Source organism: Chrysochloris asiatica, unplaced genomic scaffold (assembly GCF_000296735.1).
Source record: "Chrysochloris asiatica unplaced genomic scaffold, ChrAsi1.0 scaffold00013, whole genome shotgun sequence".
Classification (NCBI taxonomy): domain Eukaryota; kingdom Metazoa; phylum Chordata; class Mammalia; order Afrosoricida; family Chrysochloridae; genus Chrysochloris; species Chrysochloris asiatica.
Genome location: NW_006408531.1, coordinates 11,008,316 through 11,027,742, shown reverse-complemented (window position 1 = coordinate 11,027,742; position 19,427 = coordinate 11,008,316). Strand labels below are relative to the sequence as shown.

The 19,427-nt window shown below is 40.1% G+C and overlaps 1 protein-coding gene across 1 annotated transcript in view; it reads left to right on the top strand.

Annotated features, from left to right (window-relative positions):
* ECT2L (epithelial cell transforming sequence 2 oncogene-like) overlaps positions 1-19,427 on the top strand; it is a 107,368-nt gene that overhangs the window by 71,656 nt on the left and 16,285 nt on the right. Inside the window, exons 12-18 of the mRNA XM_006834623.1 lie at positions 2,207-2,293; positions 4,293-4,507; positions 10,402-10,549; positions 14,285-14,358; positions 14,447-14,603; positions 15,293-15,358; positions 17,543-17,631. Of these exons, the coding sequence (XP_006834686.1) occupies positions 2,207-2,293; positions 4,293-4,507; positions 10,402-10,549; positions 14,285-14,358; positions 14,447-14,603; positions 15,293-15,358; positions 17,543-17,631 (836 nt within the window). The remainder of the gene's footprint in view (positions 1-2,206; positions 2,294-4,292; positions 4,508-10,401; positions 10,550-14,284; positions 14,359-14,446; positions 14,604-15,292; positions 15,359-17,542; positions 17,632-19,427) is intronic.

Genomic DNA, 19,427 nt, shown 5'->3' with positions numbered 1-19,427 from the left:
TCATCTTTTCTGTTGAAGAAATGTAGTAAAAAGAGCAAAGATTTAGAAGGAAATGTTACTTGGACAAAATGGGACCCAAAATCAACCTTCAATTTATTCCTGAAGGTAAGGTTGCTGCCACATTTTGACACCATTGCTTCACTGTACAGTTCAACCGAAACCAAATGCACTGCTATCGAAGTGATTCCAACTCATAGTGACCCTCTACAGGGTCTTCAAGGCTGTACATCTTTACAAGAGCAGAAAGCCTCATCTGTCTCCCATGGAGCACCTGGCGGGTTTGAACTGCCATCCTTGTAGGTAGCAGTGCTTATCATACAGTGCCACCAGGGCCCCTCTCACTGTACAGTTAGGCCCATGTAAGTAAGGAATTTATAAACAGCAATGAGAATGCTTCTTGGAAAACTTCTATCTTACCGTCTTTCTAAGAACTTCATTTTCCTGGACAATTATACAACAAAGGTCGTTTAACGTTTCATAATATGAATAGCATTTATACCCATCATAAACGCCCTACCCAGGAAAGTGAATGTTCCATTAAGCTGTAAACCACACTGCCTTTGGGTTATGGTAGAGGAGCTGGGCATCTCCATGGCACCTTGCTATTTATTCAGTTGATACTTATTCAGTTGGGTCCTGACATGCCCTAAAGAGAATTTTTTTTCTTTTTTCCATTTGTAACCCAGGGCATAGTTTTGTGAAATTAAAATGGTTCTTTTTCTCTTGTTGTTGTTGTTAATTGTGGTCAAGTCAATTCCAACTCATAATGAACCTATGTAGGGTTTCTAGGAGCAGCTGGTGGGTTGAAACTGCCAACCTTGTGGTCTGTAGTCTGTAGTGCTGATCTTACAATACCACACCAGAGTTAGACTCAAATTTGTAAACTGTTGTGGCACTGTTTTGGACATCTTAGGGGAACCCCAGTGGTGGTGTGGTTAGGTGCTTGGTTGCTAACCACAAGTTCAGTGATTCAAACCCACCAGCTCCTCTAGGGGCAAATTATGTTGTCGTTTGTTTCTGTCACTGTTACAGCCTTTGAAACCCTCTGGGGCAATTCTTCTGTATCCTATAGGGTAGCTATAGGAGTCAGATTTGACTCGGCAGTATGTTTGGTTTTTGCTTTGAGATAGTCTGAGTTTAATTTTCATTTTATGTCTGCAACTACTGCCTAACTATACAACTATCCGTGTCTCCACTGACTCTCTGAAGTGATGGGTCTCTTTACTATATATAACCATCATCTTAGTCATTTGTTTTTTGAAAGAGAGTGTTCCACATAGATGGAAATTTTGTATTTTGTCAAAATTCAGAGTAAGATTTCCCCATAAATACCAATTTATGACAAGTTGACATGGGGCTGCTCTCAGCTGGCTAATTATGGCATGGGGGACTGGGATTCTTATGGAAAGCTTCCAGGCAGCCATGAGGATCAACTGAAGTCAAGTAAGGTGGAAGGAACCTGGGTTACAACTGGAGTTTTTACTTCCGCCTTACCCCTGGACATTATCAGTCAGGGGTCACCATCAAGAGCTTTCTCTCTGCCTAGGAAGAGTAGCAGCAATAACCATCCATCACTGCCGCTGGACACAAACATGGGGCCCATTGCTAGAGTGGACCCTAGTATGATACAGGCAGCCAGATGGGTTTTTTCTTTTTAAGTGTCCTAAAGATATGGAAAAGTGAAGAAAGAATCAGAGAAAATATGTAAATGTGGAGACAGGTACAGAATGTATGTGAATTATGTATGACACACTTTCATCGGGGGTGACATTTGTCCACGTGTGAGCTTTTCCTTAAAAAGTATCACAACCTATTTGTCCCCAAGGGACGAGTGACAAAGCAAAGCTGAGGCAGAGGCCACGAGTGTGTGCAATGCAAGCCAGACAACCACTGCTGAACAGTACCATCCCTCCCCAGCTTCCCAGGGGGAAATGGGAACCTCAAGGGAAGCTAAAGGTTTTCAGTTTTTTTTAACATGAAATGCCAAGAGAAGCATCAAATTTGCCGACTACTTACTTTACTATGTCCAGGAAGCATCATTGCCATGAGTTGTTATGGAAGAGGAGTTGGGCATCTCATGGACTTGTGGGAGATTCGTTTTTTAAGGGAACACTGTAGATGGGCTGAAAACAGAAAACTGCTGAGAATTTCCTCTGGACATACACAGTCCTGCCTCCCAGTAATTGTGTTTCCATTGACTTCTTAGGAAATAAACAACATAGAAGACAATTCTCAGGACACAAAATGGAGTCTCGGAAAAAGGCATCTTAACTTTGAGGTGCTCATTAAGCTGGTAAGCCAATTTACAATATGATGCACATTTTTTCATTTGTTTTGCTGCTGACAGTGACATTTCAACCTTTATTATGGGCAGTTCTCTTCTTTCCATGAAAATTTTCTTAGGTAGTTAGTCTGGTCTGCTATGAGGGGCTATTTGGGGGTTGTTGTTAGGTGACATCGAGTCAGTACCAACCCATAGCGACCTTACACACAGAAGAACGAAACACTGCCCGATCCTGGGCCAGCCTCACTACTGTTGCCAAGCTTGAGTCCATTGATGCTACCACTTGGCCAATCCATCTCGTTGGGCACCTTACCAAACATGATATCCTTCTCCAGCGACTGGTCCCTCCTGACAATATGTCCAAAGTCTAAAAGACAAAGTTTAGCCATCTTGGCCTCCAAGAAGCACTCTGGCTGTACTTCTTCCAAAACAGATCTATTGGTTCTTTTGGAAACCCATGGCACTTTCAGTATTCTCCTCCAACACCATAACTCAAAGGCATCAATTCTTCTACGGTCTTCCTTATTCACTGTCCAGCTTTTGCATGCATATGAGGTTATTGAAAATACCATGGCTTGGGTCAAGCTGACACCATTGCTCTTCAACACTAAAAAGGTCTTGTGCAGCAGATTTGCCTAATGTAATAAGTCATTTGATCTCTTGACTGCTGCTTCCATGAGTGTTGATAGTTGATCCAAGAAGAATGAAGTCTTTGACAACTTCAATCTTTTCTCCATTGATAAAAATATTGTTTATTGGTCCAGTGGTGAGGATTTTTGTTTTCTTAACATTGAGATGTAATCCATACCGAAGGCTGTGCTCTTAGATCTTCATCAGTAAATGTTTTAAGTCTTCTTCACTTTCTGCAAGCAAGGTTGTATCATCTGCATATCACAGGTTGTTAATGAGTCTTCCTCCAATCCTGATGCCACGTTTTTCTTCATAGAACCCAGCTTCTCATATTATTTGCTCAGCATACAGGTTGAATAAGTATGGTGAAAGAATACAACCTTGTTGCACACCTTTCTTAATTTTAAACCACTCAGTGTTCCCATGTTCTGTTTGAACAACTGCTTCTTGGTCCAGGTACAGATTCCTCATGAGCACAATTAAGTGTTCCAGAATACTCATGCTTCGCAATGTTGCCCATAGCTTATCATGATCCACACAATCAAAAGCCTTTGCATAGTCAATAAAGCACAATAAATGTCTTTCTGATATTCTCTACTTTCAGCCAAGATCCATTGGACATCTGCAATGATATACCTCATTCCACAGCCTCTTCTGAATCCAGCTTGAACCTCTGGAAGTTCTCTGTCAATGGATAATTGCAGCCATTTCTATATTACCTTTAGCAAAACTTCACTCTCATGGGATATCAAAGAGATTGTCCAGTAATTTCTGCATTCCACTGGAATAGGCACAAATATGGATTTCTTCCTATCAGTTGGCCAGATAGTTGTCTTCCAAATTTCTTGGCAGAGATGAGTGAGTGCCTCCTGGGTTGGCTCACTTTCTAGAAAGATTTCAATTTTTATTCCATCAATTCCTGGTGCCTTGTTCTTTGCCAATTCTTTCAATGCACCTTGGACTTCCTCCTTCAGTATAATTTGGGGGTGCTGGAGACAAAAGTTGATCTTTGTGGTCCTCTAGATATTTACCATCTCAGAAACCCTATACGGGGTCACTATGAGTCAGAATCAATTCCATAGCACATAACTACCACCAACAACAACCAAAGTCCTGTAGTACCAGCACTGGATGGAAAACCACAAGGTCAGCAGTTCAAACCTACCAGACACTCCTCAGAAACCCTATACAGGGTCGCTGTGAGTCAGAACCAGCTTGACAACAACACAAGAGTCCCCTTGTCAAGATTCTCTTCAACACTGCATGCTACCAACTAGATAGTTCCATTTCATTACCGCCTTCAACTTTTACATTTCTTGAGACTATAAATCTAGGAGTCATGATGCTTTTACTATGAGCTCTTCTTGCCTTTCTATAGGAGAGAAAACTCCAGATGGAGTCAGCAGAAAAGCGAACTCAAGTTGTCAGGGAGCTCCTACAGAGTGAGAGGAAATACGTCCAGATGTTGGAAATTGTGAGAGATGTTTATGTAACGCCACTGAAAGCAGCATTGTCATCAAACAGAGCAATTCTGAGTGCTGCAAATATCCAGATCATTTTCTGTGATATCCTATGGATTTTAAGCCTCAACAGGTAAACTCTTAATAAGTAGTCTTTTAAATGTTCATTATGTGATAGAAGGAATTACATGTGGTTGTTTCCAATGGTGCATGGAGGCTGTGTCGTTCCTCTCTCTTCTTGAGGACTTTGACCTTCTTACAGAGGAGAGGGGCTCCTCACCACATCACTCCTTTGACTGACAGTGGTAGTGTTGATTCTCACAGGCTTACCTTTTCCCCAGCTCATGGCCATGGTAAACTAATGCCTGGGAACTCCAGAATCAATATAATGTACATGCAAAAGACAATGGGAAGGAGACTCATATAGAGCTGCTATTCGTCAGCGGAGTTTTGGCAATTGGAAAGAAAAAGAAGGGGACTTCCATGAAGATGGCAAACTAGGCAGACTCACTACACAGGACTGCTACAACAAAGACATGAGAGATCAAATGAAAGAAACAAATAATCCTGAAACTCTAAGAATCTGAGGAAACTATAGATGAGTAGATTGAGTACCAACTAGGAGAAGAAGCTGAACAAAAGCAGTGAAAAGAGACAGATGAGTGAACTGTCAGCTGACCTGACATAGCACAGCCATTTTGAACGTTTGCAAGTGGTGTCCCATTGAGACGGTGGCCTGATTACACAAATGTACTCCAATGACTGGATCTTCCCCTCGTTCCCCACACCCTCCTGTGACCAGAAGCATGGCCAGCCTCTACTTTCACCTACCCTTTAGCCAGTGACACCCCTCTGCCCTGCATAGCCACTGCTCTGCCCAAGATCGGAGTCACTCTAGTTGCACTTTCCCTGAGTCTGGAGGAGCCTGAACTCTGTCTCATTAGAATAGCTGACCTTGATGTGCTGCATCCCAGTCACCATGGAAGTCCAAGAACTCCTTCCAGAACTAGCCACTCTGCCCCCAGCTGCCCTCTGGGCTTGAACGAGTTCCTTCAGGGAATGAGAACCCAGAGCTACCTTCTGAGGCATCACAAACTTTTAGATGAGGTGCCCCGGCCCCAGACAATTAGGCCTGCAGGAACTACATCTTAGATAGGGCATCCTACCCCCTCATCTATTCCCCTACACACACACACACACACACACACACACTCCCTGAGCTCTGTGGCTGTCAGCAGGTACCGACACATACCAGATTCCCTTGTCACCCAGAGTTCTCCCCTCTGGGTTCTGCCCCTATACCACTTTTCTACTATCTTTCTTTGTTTTTATTTTCCTTCTGTTCCCATGTTTCTTTTCCTTTTCTCTCTGCTTTTCATTTTTCTTTCTTCTCTCCAGTTTCTCTTTTTTCCTTCTTTTCTTCTTTCTCTTTCTTATCTTTGCATGTTTTTCCCTTTACGATTTTCTTTTCCCTCTCCTTAGTTTTGTTTATTGTATTTTTCCTTCCCTTGTTTTTATCTTACTTTTTTAGTTATTAAATAATCTCTTAAATAATAAGAAATTATTTTATTTTATGCTTTTGCTTATGCCCTCCAACTCTCTCTCTCTTTCTTTTTTCTTTCTATAGTTCTACCCAGTATGATATAGCAACCTTGCCCATACAGCTCAGCCACACCCATACCTTCTTCTGCTTCACTTACTGGGAGAGAGCCATTATCCACACCTAAATCACCTGATCATCTATAGACCACAGCCAACACCAGCCAAACCTGCCTGCAACTGTGCTACACAAATACAGAACAGAGAACTTTACACACACTTACATTCTCTATCACACCAACTAGGAGAGAGGTGGAGAGTCCGTAAAACATACCAATAAACAATCATCAACTAAATATAAATACAACACTAACATGTCTCAGAGATAACAATTTCAATACACTCAAAGAAACAAGACAGAGTGTCTCAAACAAGTGACCAAAATACAGAGCTAAAAGATAGTTCTGAAGGAAAAAATGGCATTGGAACTTCCTGATAAGACTGATGTTTAGGTATCTTCAATGGTTTGAGAGAAAGATCAAGAAAGCTGTAGAAAAAAATCAAAGAAAACACAGACAAAACCTTAGAATAATTCAGGAAAACACTACAAGAACAAATAGACAAAAATAAATTTAAAAAATAGAAACCATACAAAAAAAAATAACAAAAAAGATTCCAAAGATTAGTACTGAGATTTCAGAAATGGATATGCACTGAAAGGATAAAGGAGTAGAATTTAATCAATGGAATGCCAAATTAGGAGACACATTCCTCAATACTAACATGCTAGGGGAACATACAGAAAAAAGAACACAAAAATCTGAAGAACGTCTTAGCATTGTGTGGGACACCAACAAGAGAATAAAGTATGTGACTGAAATTTCAGAACAAGAGAAAAACAAAGCACATAGAAAATTATTGAAGATTTGTTGGAAGAAAATTTCCCTAACACCATGAAAGACTAATAGATATGTATTTAAGAAGGTGAATGAACCCCAAACAGGATAAACCCCAAGAGAAAATCACCAAGACATATAATCAAATGCTCCAAAACCTAGTCACTTATAAAGGAGATCCAGTAAGACTAAGCTCTGATTTCTCAGCAGAAACCATACAGGCAAGAAGACAATGGGATGATATATGTAAAACTCTCAAAGAAAAGAATTGTCCACCAAAATTGTTCCTTAAATACAACAGCAAAACTAGGACATTTTCAGATAAACAGAAATTGAAGAAATTTGTAAAAACCAGACACATTTTATAGGAAATACTAAATGGCATTCTTCAAACAGAGAATCAAGAACAGTAGACAACAACCTGAGATGAACATATGAGGATGAGTCAAAAATGATCTGCACTCCAGTTATATTAAAATGCCTATACACAGCTGATGCCAACATTGAGTATGTGTGTGAAGTGATTCTGTCGAATAGATGAGTGACAGTGGATTATGTGACAAATCATTTGCAAATCAGCCATGGATCTGTCTATGAAATTATCCACGATAGACTTGACTTTTAAAAAGTGTATGTGAGATGGGTAAAAACAGCTCAAGGAAGAACACAAAAAGAAACATTTGGATTGATACTCAAAGAAAGGTAAAAGTTTCTTTAATGGTTACAAGAAATGGATTCATCACTATGAGCCTGAGAGTCAACAACAAAGTATGGAATGGAAGCATCCTCAATCACCAGCCAAGAGAAAGTTCAAAAGTCAGCCATCAGCTGGAAAATTGATGCTTACAGTTTTCTAGGATTCTCAAGGGTCAGTATGGGACTATTAGCAGGAAAAAGTTTTAACGTTCAGCAATGCTCGTTACAGTGAGATGCTCACTGAAGGGCTAAAACCTGAATTTTGGATTAAATGCAAAGGGCTGCTATTCAAGAGCACTGTGATCTTGCATGATAATGAACATCCACACACTATGCCCACAATGTTGACACTCTGAAAAAACTTCAGTTTGAAGTATTAAAGCATCCTCCCTATAGCCCTGATCTTGCCCTATCCAACTTTCACCTGTTTGGTCCCCTGAAAGCAGCTCTTTGAGGATGAAGATTCACCTCTGATGAAGAAGTGAAGACAGTCGTACATTTGTGGCTCACAGCTCAGCAGAAAACATTTTGAAAATAAGGGTATAGGAAAGCTTGTTGACAGATGGACAAGTGGATTGAATAGTAAGGAATGTGTGTCAAAAAATGATATATTTGTCTTTTCTAAAAGTTGGTTAAAATAAATTATATAGTCAGAGTGTGGATTATTTTTGACTCATCCTTGTACTTGACAACACCACCCAGAAGTCAACCCAGATACAAAGTATTCAAAGTCAAACAAACTACAAGACTGAAAGCAGGGAGCCAGAGTTATCAATTTTTAATGAAGACAATTACAAGAGGAAATAGTGTAGTTATAGAACTTCCAAATGGAGAGAAAGTCAATTAGACGTGAAGGTAAAACAGAGTGTTTTAAATTTGGGAAGAAATTAATACACATGTTACTTGGGCAAAGAGGTAGGTAGTATACAACTGAATAGACATGCAGGATGAAAAGGTATGCGAGGGAGAGCGGGAATATACCCACAAATATATATCATTTTGGCAGAGGATATTTGTACATGGGTATTTACCTTTGTTGTAAATATATCCATGAATGTGAAGAAATGTACAGGTGGCAAGGTTATGAAAACTTCTGAGATATAATCAAACACTTTGAGGGAATGAATTATAGCACCTGGTGTTACATAATCCACAAAGGCAATGTTTCATATGCTACTTGGGTGAGTCTGGACTTCGACTGGGGTTATAAAAGCTTGTGAACGGCCATGTAAAGCGCAACAATTGGTCACTTCGGAGGAAAGAAGAGTTAAAATCCAAGATATATGGAAACAACCAGTCCAGTGGACTAATGGACCAATCAAACATCAGTCTCCACCACTCTGAGAGCAGAAGAATTCGATGGTACCTGACTTATCATTACCAACTGTTCTGAAAGGGATGCTACTAGGAGGTCCTAGATTATTGTTAGGGTTCAGCACTGTTGAGTTGATTCGGACTCATAGTGACCCTGTATAGGGTTTCTGAGGCTGTACAATTTTTGCGGGAGCAGAAAGCCTCATCTTTCTTGGACAAAGTGGAAGAAAATGTAAAATAAAATTCAAAATTATAAAAGAGATCAGACTTCCTGTTTGGATACAGGCAGATGGAATCCCTGAGATGATGACCCTTAGCTACTCATCCCTGTGGCTGAACTCACCCCTGCAGCTCAGTTCTCACTCAAACTATAGCCAGGTTTATAAGCGGAACAATAAAACTAGTGAGGTATACACACCTTAAGATAATCAACTAATGGCGATCAAAAGGGCAACATTTACCCAAGATAAAAAGCTCAGAAAAGTTAGGAAAGAAGGAGAAATGGAAACAGGACACTTAGGGAAGAAGTAGAATAAATTATGTTACATTGAAAGGATTGTAATCAATGAGGTGAAACAGAATGTGTATGAGTTATTGAATGTAAAAAATGGTGATCTGCTCTGTAAATCTTCACCCAATTCACAATAAAAAAAATTTTTAAATGAAATAAACAGAAGGACCTAATGGGATAAAGCATGTGGGTACATCACTCAGAAGGCCCAAGACTGAAGAGTCAACTTAATAACAGTAGATGTTTTGAGTTTAAAGCAGGAGAGAAAGAAAAAAGTGATTGTTTCACCTGGTGGGAAAGTAAGTCAAATTGAGGGGGCATTTCTCTGCCAGTACTTATCTAGTCACCTTGGAACAACTTCTTACCCTCCTTGGATCCCAATTCCTACAAAAGGGAGAATTTGAACTAGGCTTCTTCCTACTTTCAAGGCCTATGATCACTGACTAAGGAATTATCTTAGATCCAAGGGGAAATGGGGCAAGTGAAGGTCATGACACTCATCTGTTGAAACAAGCTGAGCACTCTCCTCTAAGGAGAATAAGAGATCTTTATCCACCTGCCTGTATGGCAATGTGGGAAGAGGACATTCAGGGAAGTCCTACAGAGGTCAGCCTGGACTCTGTCATTCTGCTCTCAAACATACTCCTTCATCTCAAGGAATCAAGGTGAAGGAGTGCGATTCCATCACAGCCAATCTACTTCCTCACTTCCCGGATCCTCCTTTCCTGTTACATGACATGGCTCTGTGTAATTGACAAAAGTCCTGCTCTAGATGAAATGGTTGATAAAGCCTGTGCTGATTGTTGTTGCTGATGTTCAGTGCCTTTGAGTCAGTTCCTCCTCATAATCACCTATGTAGTTATGTAGTGTTTCCAAGGAGGGACTTTATGGGTTTGAACTGCCAGCCTTACACCTGGTGGGAAAGTAAGTCCAATTACAGTTAGCAGTCCAGTGCTTATCCTGTGGCCCCACACTAAGACTTCATCCTGTGCTGACGGGACTTATTTGTTTTTCAAGTTTACAGGTTATGATGAGCTCCTATTTCATGGCCATGCTTTTCTCATCTTGCAGACAGTTTCTAGATAACCTGAAAGACAGGCTACAGGAATGGTGCCCAGCCCAGTGTGTAGGGGACATCTTCATAAAGTTTGGAAGCCAGTTGAACACATACACCAATTTCTTCAACAATTACTCTGTTGTTCTGAAGACCATTGAGAAGGTAAATGATTGAGTTGCCATCCAGTCATGATATTAGACCTTCTGAGCTTGAAAGGAAGTTTGGGGTGCAATCCAAACGACTTCAGTTAATAGGAAAGGCTTCTTCCCTTCTCTCAGCTTTCGGATCCCCTCTGAATACTGTGAGCTCTCAGAAGACAGGAACCCTAATTGTATTTTGTTTTGTACAGTAGGAACTACCACAGTGCTTGGCCCAGATCAGTGCCTAGGAACTGGATGTTGTACTAAACTAATCCTCAACAAACTGCCATGCTTTCATCTGCCCCAGAAACCCTGTGGCTCAGCTACAGGAAAATGTTGAATGATTGGGTAGAAACAAGATTGTGACTTCTTATTCTACACTGCTACTACAAGTCTGTGTGACCTTGATGAGTTCAGCCCTCCAACCTGGGACAAAAGCATTCATAATCCATGTGTTTCTTGAATTGTTGTTGTTGTTATGTGCCATGGAGTCGGTTCCGACTCATAGCGACCCTGTACTGGGTTTCCGAGGCTGTAAATCTTTATGGGAGCAGAAAGCCTCATCTTTCTCCCACGGAACAGCTGGTAGTTTCGAATTGCTGACCTTCCGGTTCGCAGTCCGATTCGTAACCACTACACTACCAGAGCAATAGGAATAGTCATTTTAGGAAATCTCACTATGAAATAAGGAATTTCTTTGTATTTCTTGGAGAATTAACCATGGAGTGTGGAAACAATTTGTCCTGATGGGACTTAGCCAAGTTTTAGTTTGAACAGGTGTAACCAACTCCCTGCTGCAGCTCTTACTTACTGCCTTTGTGGAGATCTCTGCTGGATGGTAGAAGATCTCTCTTTCTCCCTTCTTTCCTTCATATCCCGTGACATAGTAGAGCACTCTGCCAGGTGACTGATACTTCGGCCACCTGGTTCCACTGGGGCATGCAAAGGAAGTAAGGCCTGGGGGCTAGGAGGCCACTGGATGATTCCTGACTATGGACACCTGCCTTCTGTATTGCTCCACCCACCCCTCCCAGGGAGATTAGTCATTGCTGGGTAATGCAATTAAGTAAAAGTTGCATGAACAAGGTAATTTCATAGGATTCACTTTGAGAGCAAGAATTGTAATAAAGCATCACATATCAAAAACAAATAATTTTCACCTTAAATATGTGCTTACAGAGTGGGTTGTATTTTCATTACAAATTGAAGCCCCAAGTTTTATACCTATGGACAATATTATTTCAGTTAGCATAAGGTGTACATACAGGTTCTTGTTGTTGTTAAGTGCTATCGAGTTGGTTCTGACTCACAGCGACCCAGTATAGGGTTTCCAAAGAGCAGCTGGTGAGTTTGAATTGCTGACCTTGTGGTTCAAACAGAACTTGTAGTTCTGCGTTTATCCTTTAGCACCACACCAGGACTCCATACAGGTTGTTGTCATTGTTAGCTGCCATCGAGTTGGTACTGACTCATAGTGACCCTATGCACAACACAATGAAACATTGCCCAGTCCTGGGCCAACTTCACAATCATTGCTACGTTTGAGCCCATTGATGCTGCCACTTTGCCAATCCATCTTGTTGGGGGGTCTTCCTCTTTTTTCTCTGACCCTCCACCTTATCAATCATGGTATCCTTCTCCAGTGACTGGTCCCACCTGACAATATGTTTGAAGTATGAGAGACGAAGTTTGGCCATCCTGGCCTCCAAGGAACACTCTGGCTGCACTTCTTCCAACACAGATCTGTTGGTTCTTTTGGCAGCCCATGTCACTTTCAATATTCTCTGCCAACACCATAACTCAAAGGCATCAATTCTTCTACAGTCTTCCTTATTCACTGTCCAGCTTTCGCATGTATATGAGGTTATTGAAAATACCATGGTATCGGTCAGGCACACCTTAGGCTTCAAGCTGACATCTTTACTCTTCAATGCTTTAAAGAGGTCTTGTGCAGCAGATTTGCTCAATGCAGTACGTTGTTTAATTCTTGACTGCTGCTTCCATGAGGGTTGATGGTTGATCTGAGCAAAATAAAGTCTTTGACAACTTCAATCTTTTTTCCATTGATCATGATGATATTTATTGGTCCTGTGGTGAGGATTTTTGTTTTCTTTACATTGAGGTAAAGAAAACTACCCATACTGAAGGCTGTGCTCTTTTATCTTCATCTGTAACTATTTTAAGTCCTCTTCACTTTCAACAAGCAAGGTTGTATCATCTGCATATCGCAGGTTGTTAATGAGTATTCCTCCAATCCTGACGCCATGTGTTCTTTATAGAACCCAGCTTCTCGGATGATTTATTCAGCATATAGATTGAATAAGTATGGTGAAAGAACACCCCACTGATACAAACCTTTCCTAATTTTAAACCATTGTGTTCCATATAGGTAAGTACTCAATAAATGTCATCTATTAGTATTATTAGGAGTCCTGGTATGGCACTGTGGGTATATGCGCTGGACTGCAAAGTCGGTTTGACCTGCAAGGTCAGCAGTTCAAGCTCACCAGTTGTTCCTTGGAAACCCTGTACAGGGTCACTATGGGTGGGAATTGACTTGATGGCAATTAACAACAACAACAATTAATATTATTGAAATCAGTGAATATTTGACTTCTAGGAATCAGCATTACTGACATCTTTTAGGCACATGTCGAGTCTGATTAAAGGGAGGCAACTTCCTGGATGCTCCCTGGTGAGGAACGAGTCAGTGTAAAGGCAGATGTTGTATGCAGTGGAGCGCCGTGTTAGTGATAGTATGGAAAACATGATGAGCGGGAGATTTAAAGGTTACTTCTAGTCATAATATTTATTTGGTGATAGGCACTTCATAAGGTGACCTCAAGGTCAGCAGTTCGAAACTATGAGGTGTTCTGAGGGAGAAAGATGAGGCTCTCTGCTCCGTAAAGATTGACAGCCTTGGAAACACTATACAGGGTCGCTATGAGTTGGAACCGACTCCGCAGCATATAACCACCACCATTAGGCACTTCATAGACTTTTTCTCACCATAATTTTGTAAGTTAACTAACATCTGTTTTTCAGGTGAGAAAGCTGAGAGGCTCAGAGAAGTAAAGTAACTTGAGACGGTCATACAGACGATCCTAATTATATTGCAGGCCTTTCTGGTCATAAATTCTGTTCTCATTTGTCTATGCTGATTATGTTTAATGAATATGGTTAAGTCTATTGGAGTCTATTGGGTGTTGCAAATGGTTAACTACAATTATGGAGGTTTGAGCTCCCCCAGAGGTGCCTTGGGAGAAAGGCCTGGAAATCTGCTTTTAAAAAACACAGTGTTTGAAACCTTATGATCACAGTTTACTCTGTGAACACATGGGGCCACCAGGAACTGGAATCAACTCAATGGCAACATTTTTTAATGATATGATTAATACTATATTCCTAATTAAGGAGCTCTGGTAGCATAGTGGTTACAAATCGGGCTGCGAACCGCAGGTCAGCAGTTTGAAACTACCAGCTGTTCCATGGGAGAAAGATGAGGCGTTCTGCTCCCGTAAAGATTTACAGCCTCGGAAACTCTGTACAGGGTCGCTATGAGTCAGAACTGACTCCACGGCACACAGCCACTAGCCATATTCCTAATTTACTAGTAAGATGCCAGTAGCACTAATAATACCTTTACTGCTTACATGTAGATATGTAGATATTGTCTTTTTGCTTTGAGTAGTACAACAGGAATATTTACAATGGTCTCATAGAGCAAAGGTTTTGATTGCTTATATTCACATTTTAGTGCAGAGAAATGATACCAGCGTTCCGAAGTTTCCTGAAGAGACACGAGAAGACTATTATTACGAAAATGCTGAGGTGAGATCTGAGGGAGGGCTGAGCAGGGACACCACAAAGACAGGGCATTCCTTGAGCATCTCTCTGCATTTCTCTGTGTCTTGTGCAGCCTGCCAGAGCTGCTTCTGTACCCCTCCCGAAGATTTGAAGAATATATTCATCTTCTCTATGCTCTGAGGTGTCACACTCCTGCAGAACATGTTGACCGTGGGGATCTGACCACTGCGATTGCCCAAATCAAGCAGTATAAAGATTATATAGATCAGGTTGGTTGCTGATCAGAATCCGTGTCCTTAAGAAATGTCATAGTGATTCTTAGTTCAAGATCCTGAAGTATTTTTTCCTCTTCTGGTGTTGGTCTTCACTTCAAATAGTCTTTCATCCTTTTTTACACTAAATCAAAAGTTGTGTTCAATGATTCTGAGTACTAACGGCAGTTATTACAAACCAAAGAACTCGAGACAGAATGTTGTAAGATATCTATACAGTGAAACCTTTATTTATGTGAAAGCTTCAAGAATAGGGTATTTTAATTGTCAAATTAAAATTGTCAAATCCTTTGACTCTGAAAATATTTCTTAAATGTGTTTGTTAGCCTTCCTACCTTAGTAGATACACCAACCATAGTGACTCTGAGAATGAAGTCTGCATTTTGGAATGCAGACAGCAGTGTCATCCTACAAACATCTTCACTGTAATGCACTTTATGTACGAGAGTCTGGCCTAAATGTAAACTGATACCACCTTACACTCAGCAGATGCTTTGTTGAATACAGTCTTGTCACTTTGCCTCTTTGTTTTAAAACAATGGGTACAGAAAATTGAGATTCTTTTTTTTTTAAGAATTTAGAAAAATATCAAGCTGTGCATCAAAAACCGTAAAACATTTGATCAATTTCTTCTCAGTATGAAAATGCTGCAATTTTAGTTTACCTAAGATGTCTTTCTTTTCTAGGTGAAGCAAAATGCCATTAGGAAAGACCAGCTGTCAGACATACAGAAAATCATTGGGGGCTGCCCTGTACGTATCCTGATGTACTTGCTGAATCCCATGCTCGTGACCACGACACACAGATTCAGATCCAGCTAACGTTTGTTCACAGCCAGGTGCTGCCAAGCTGCACATCTCACGTCCTTGTTACCTGCAAGGATGCTATATGGGAAGAGGCACAAGTAGACTTGACCTCATACTATCACTTTTCTGCTGTCTTAGTTCCTTGCTGGAGCCCCTGGGTGATTCCAATAGCTAATTCACTAGACTGCTAACTGAAAGGTTAGAAGTTTGAGTCTACTCAGAGGAACCTCAGAAGAAAGATCTGGCTATCTACTTTTGAAAAGCCAGCCACTGAAATCCTAGGGAGCACAGTTCTACTGTGATACACATGGGTCACTGTGAGTCATAGTCAACTTGGTGGTAACTATTATTGTTAAGTGGTTCTGACTTACAGTGACTCTGTATAGGGTTTCTGAGGAGTGGCTGGTGGGTTTGAACTGCCAACATTGCAGTTCAAACCAATCTTGTGGTCCAGTGCTTATCCGAGTAGCTCCTTATCTGGTATAGAATTTTACACACTGAGGCTGTCTAAAAAATATTCAGAAGTCCTCTACTGGCTATCTGTTGCCAACAAAATATTCAGAAGTCCTCTACTGGCTATCTGTTGCCAACAAAATACCACCTGACCCCACTCTATTTATTAAGCTTTCTTTCTGATTCCTCTGGAGTCCTGGTGTGGCATTGCAGGTTATGTGCTGGACTGCAAGGTCAGTTTGAACCCCAAGGTAAGTGGTTCAAGCTCACCAGCAATTCCTAGGAAACCCTAAGCTATGAATTGAAACTGACTTGACAGCACTTAACAATAGCAACAACTGATTCCTCTATCAACCTATGTCCACCCCACACAGATCTACTAGCTGTTTCCCAACGCTGGCCTCTCTTCACATCATTGTGCGTTGTATGTTCTCTTCATTTTCTCAAATTGCCTTTCTTTCCTACTCCACATGATACATTTCTATTCATCTTTAAAAAATCCCGTTCAGTTATCATCTTCTTTGTAAAGTTTCCTCCAAAATATCCACCTGTAAGCACTCCTTCCCAGGTGTCCTGCAACATGTTGAACATCCCCGCCACATTTTATTGTAATCATTTGTTGACGACTTGGAACTCCATCAGATATGAGCTATGCTTTGCTCATCTTCTGTTCCCACACCTGACTCGTGACTGGCACATATTAAGAGCACAACATAGGAAATATATTGAATGAAAATACAGATTCAAGAGATTGTTTTTATTTGGTGAAATTTATGAAGCAATTGTCATCAGTTAGATCTGAGTATTTTGGTAGGAAAAACGAACTGGAGTTAGTTGGGTTGCAGAAAGTCCAAATTCTTGAAGTTGGTTTTAGCTCCCACTTCTAACCCTGTGACTCTGTTCACACCACAACGTGTTCTCCATGACCCGAAACACTGCCTGACGTCTTAATCTGTACAAACCCACTTCCTTCCTTTCTTGACAGGTCCTCTTTAATCCTCCTCCCTATTTTGTTTTTGCTTTTGTTATTGTTGGTTCCAACTCACAGCAACCCTGTGTACCACAGATGGAAACACAGTCTGGTCCTGTACCAGCTTCACAGTTGTTCCTTATTTGAGTCCATGGTTGTAGCCATGATGTCAGTCCTCCTTTCTGGGTCCTCTGTTTCACTGACCCTCTCCTTTACCAAGCATGATGTCCTTCTGCAGGGACTGGTCCGTCCTGGTAACATGTCCAAAGTACGTGAGTATATGGTATATTCAATAACCTTCACCAATACCATAATTCAAAGACATCAATACATTGGTCTTACTTCCTCATCCAGCTTTCGCATGTATATGAGGCAATTGAAAATATCATGTTGAGTCAGGTGCACTTTAGTACTTAGGACTCAAAGTGACATCTTTGCTTTTTAACACTTTAAAGAAGCTTCTTGCAGCAGATTTGCCATTATGAATGCATCTATAAATAAAGCAAGAATTTCAGTAGCTTGAAAATTAGACAATATTCTAAAATACTAAAGAAAGAAACAATGAAAACATTCACTTTTCAGAATAGAGCTGACAACCAGTCAACAATCCCATATACTGGCATGTAAAATAATTCTGTATTAATGGGACTTCGCATTTAAAAAATAATAATGTATGTATGTTTCTCATTTTGTTTTTGATTTCATAGAGTCTATCAGAAGTAAACAGATATCTGATTAGAGTTCAAGATGTAGCTCAACTTCACTGCTCCGATGACGAAATCATTTTCTCTTTAAGGTAAAGATCAGCAACTCTCCTGAGGTTATGAGCCCCTCTAAGAGCAGGTCAGCTATATCTTATTTATCTTGTATGTCCACATCTGGTATAATGTCTGGCATACTGAAGGTTTACAATCAATATTTGTATTGGACTGAAAAATTACACACACACACCTGAACACACAACTCTGAGATGATGCAAGATTCTTCATGACCTTACTCTCATTCCAGAAAGCTACTGGGTAAAATGGGAGAAAATAAATTGTCTCCAAAGAAGCAGAGATTCTGAAGGTTGGTCATTTTCCTAATGAAGAAAAAACCCAAGTGTTGTGGGATCTCACATCAATGATCTGTTTCAATTATACGAAACAGACTGTTTCATTATCCTCAGATAATTATTGAGGCCAGGATTAAAAATTATCCCTCCGTATGTAAATTGCATAGTGATCAGAGTAGTTTAGTAAACAAAAGATGGAAAAGTGTCAATTTTCATAAACTGGTATCCTCTTTTTTCTTTAAAAGAAGGGTAGGAAAACTTTTTCTGTGAAGAGTTAGATAATAAACATTTTAGGTTTTGTAGGTCAACTGATCTATGTTGCAACTGTTCAACTTTGCCATTGTATCTCAAACACAGCTACATAATGGACAATGCGCAAAAAAAAAAAAAAATACAAAATTCATAAACAATGCAGTGCATAAGTGAACCTGTTCAGTGACTGTTCCAATAAAACTTTATTTGTAAAAACAGTGGGCCATAGTTTGCTGATCCTTATTTTAGAAGACCATTTGTCAAATTATGCTGTTAGCATTAATGGCAAAGATAGTAACTCAAAAATTAGTAACAAATGCAGTGGAGCTAATTCCTTTAATTTAATAAAAGTGAATTTTTGTATTACATCAACCTTATCTTCACACCCTACCCTGAGTGATTCTTAAATGAAAATCATATCAGTTGGTACCATTATTTCCATTGTCGCCATGTCTTGTTTTGTTTGTTTCAGTAGCAATAGAAAACAAAAGCTACAATGGAGGGAAACGCATTGTCCTTGAGTCGATTCCAATTCATAGCAACCCTGTGCATTAGCTACCGTACCAGTGTTTCCAAACACACTGGTGTGTAGGAGACTTGCTAGGGATTACTCCAGTTTTTATTATTAGAATTCAGACTCTGTCTTCAGTATTTGGACAACAAATAAGAGTACATTTGAGGCTTTGAGGATAATGGAAGAATACTAAATGTTTTACACTCTACTAACAAGGCACATTCCTCTGAAACCCTATACAGGATTGCTAGGGGTCGGAACCAACTCGATGGCACATTACAACAACAACAAGGCATATTTTTATTTAAATAACTAGTTGTCAATGACTTGCCAAACAATATCAGTGTAATTTTATATTCATATTTGAAATTAAGTAAATACAAAAGAGGCTTATATACCAAAATATATCCCATATTTAGACTGAAATCCAATTTTTTTGTTGTTGTTTTAGAAAAACTCAAGATGTTTAAGAAATGTTGAGTGCCTTTGAGTTGGTTCCAACTCATAGTGACTCTGTACAGTGTTTCCAAGGTCGGTGAGTTTGAACCACTGATCTTAACGGTTCCAAACCATCCTTACAGTTGAGTGCTTATCCTACAATGCCATACCAGGACACACTCTATCTATCTATCTATCTGTCTATCTATCTATCTATCTATCTATCTATCTATCTATCTATCTACCTACCTACCTACCTACCTACCTACCTAGCTACCTATCTCTATCTATCTATCTATCTATCTATCTATCTATCTATCTATCTATCTATCTA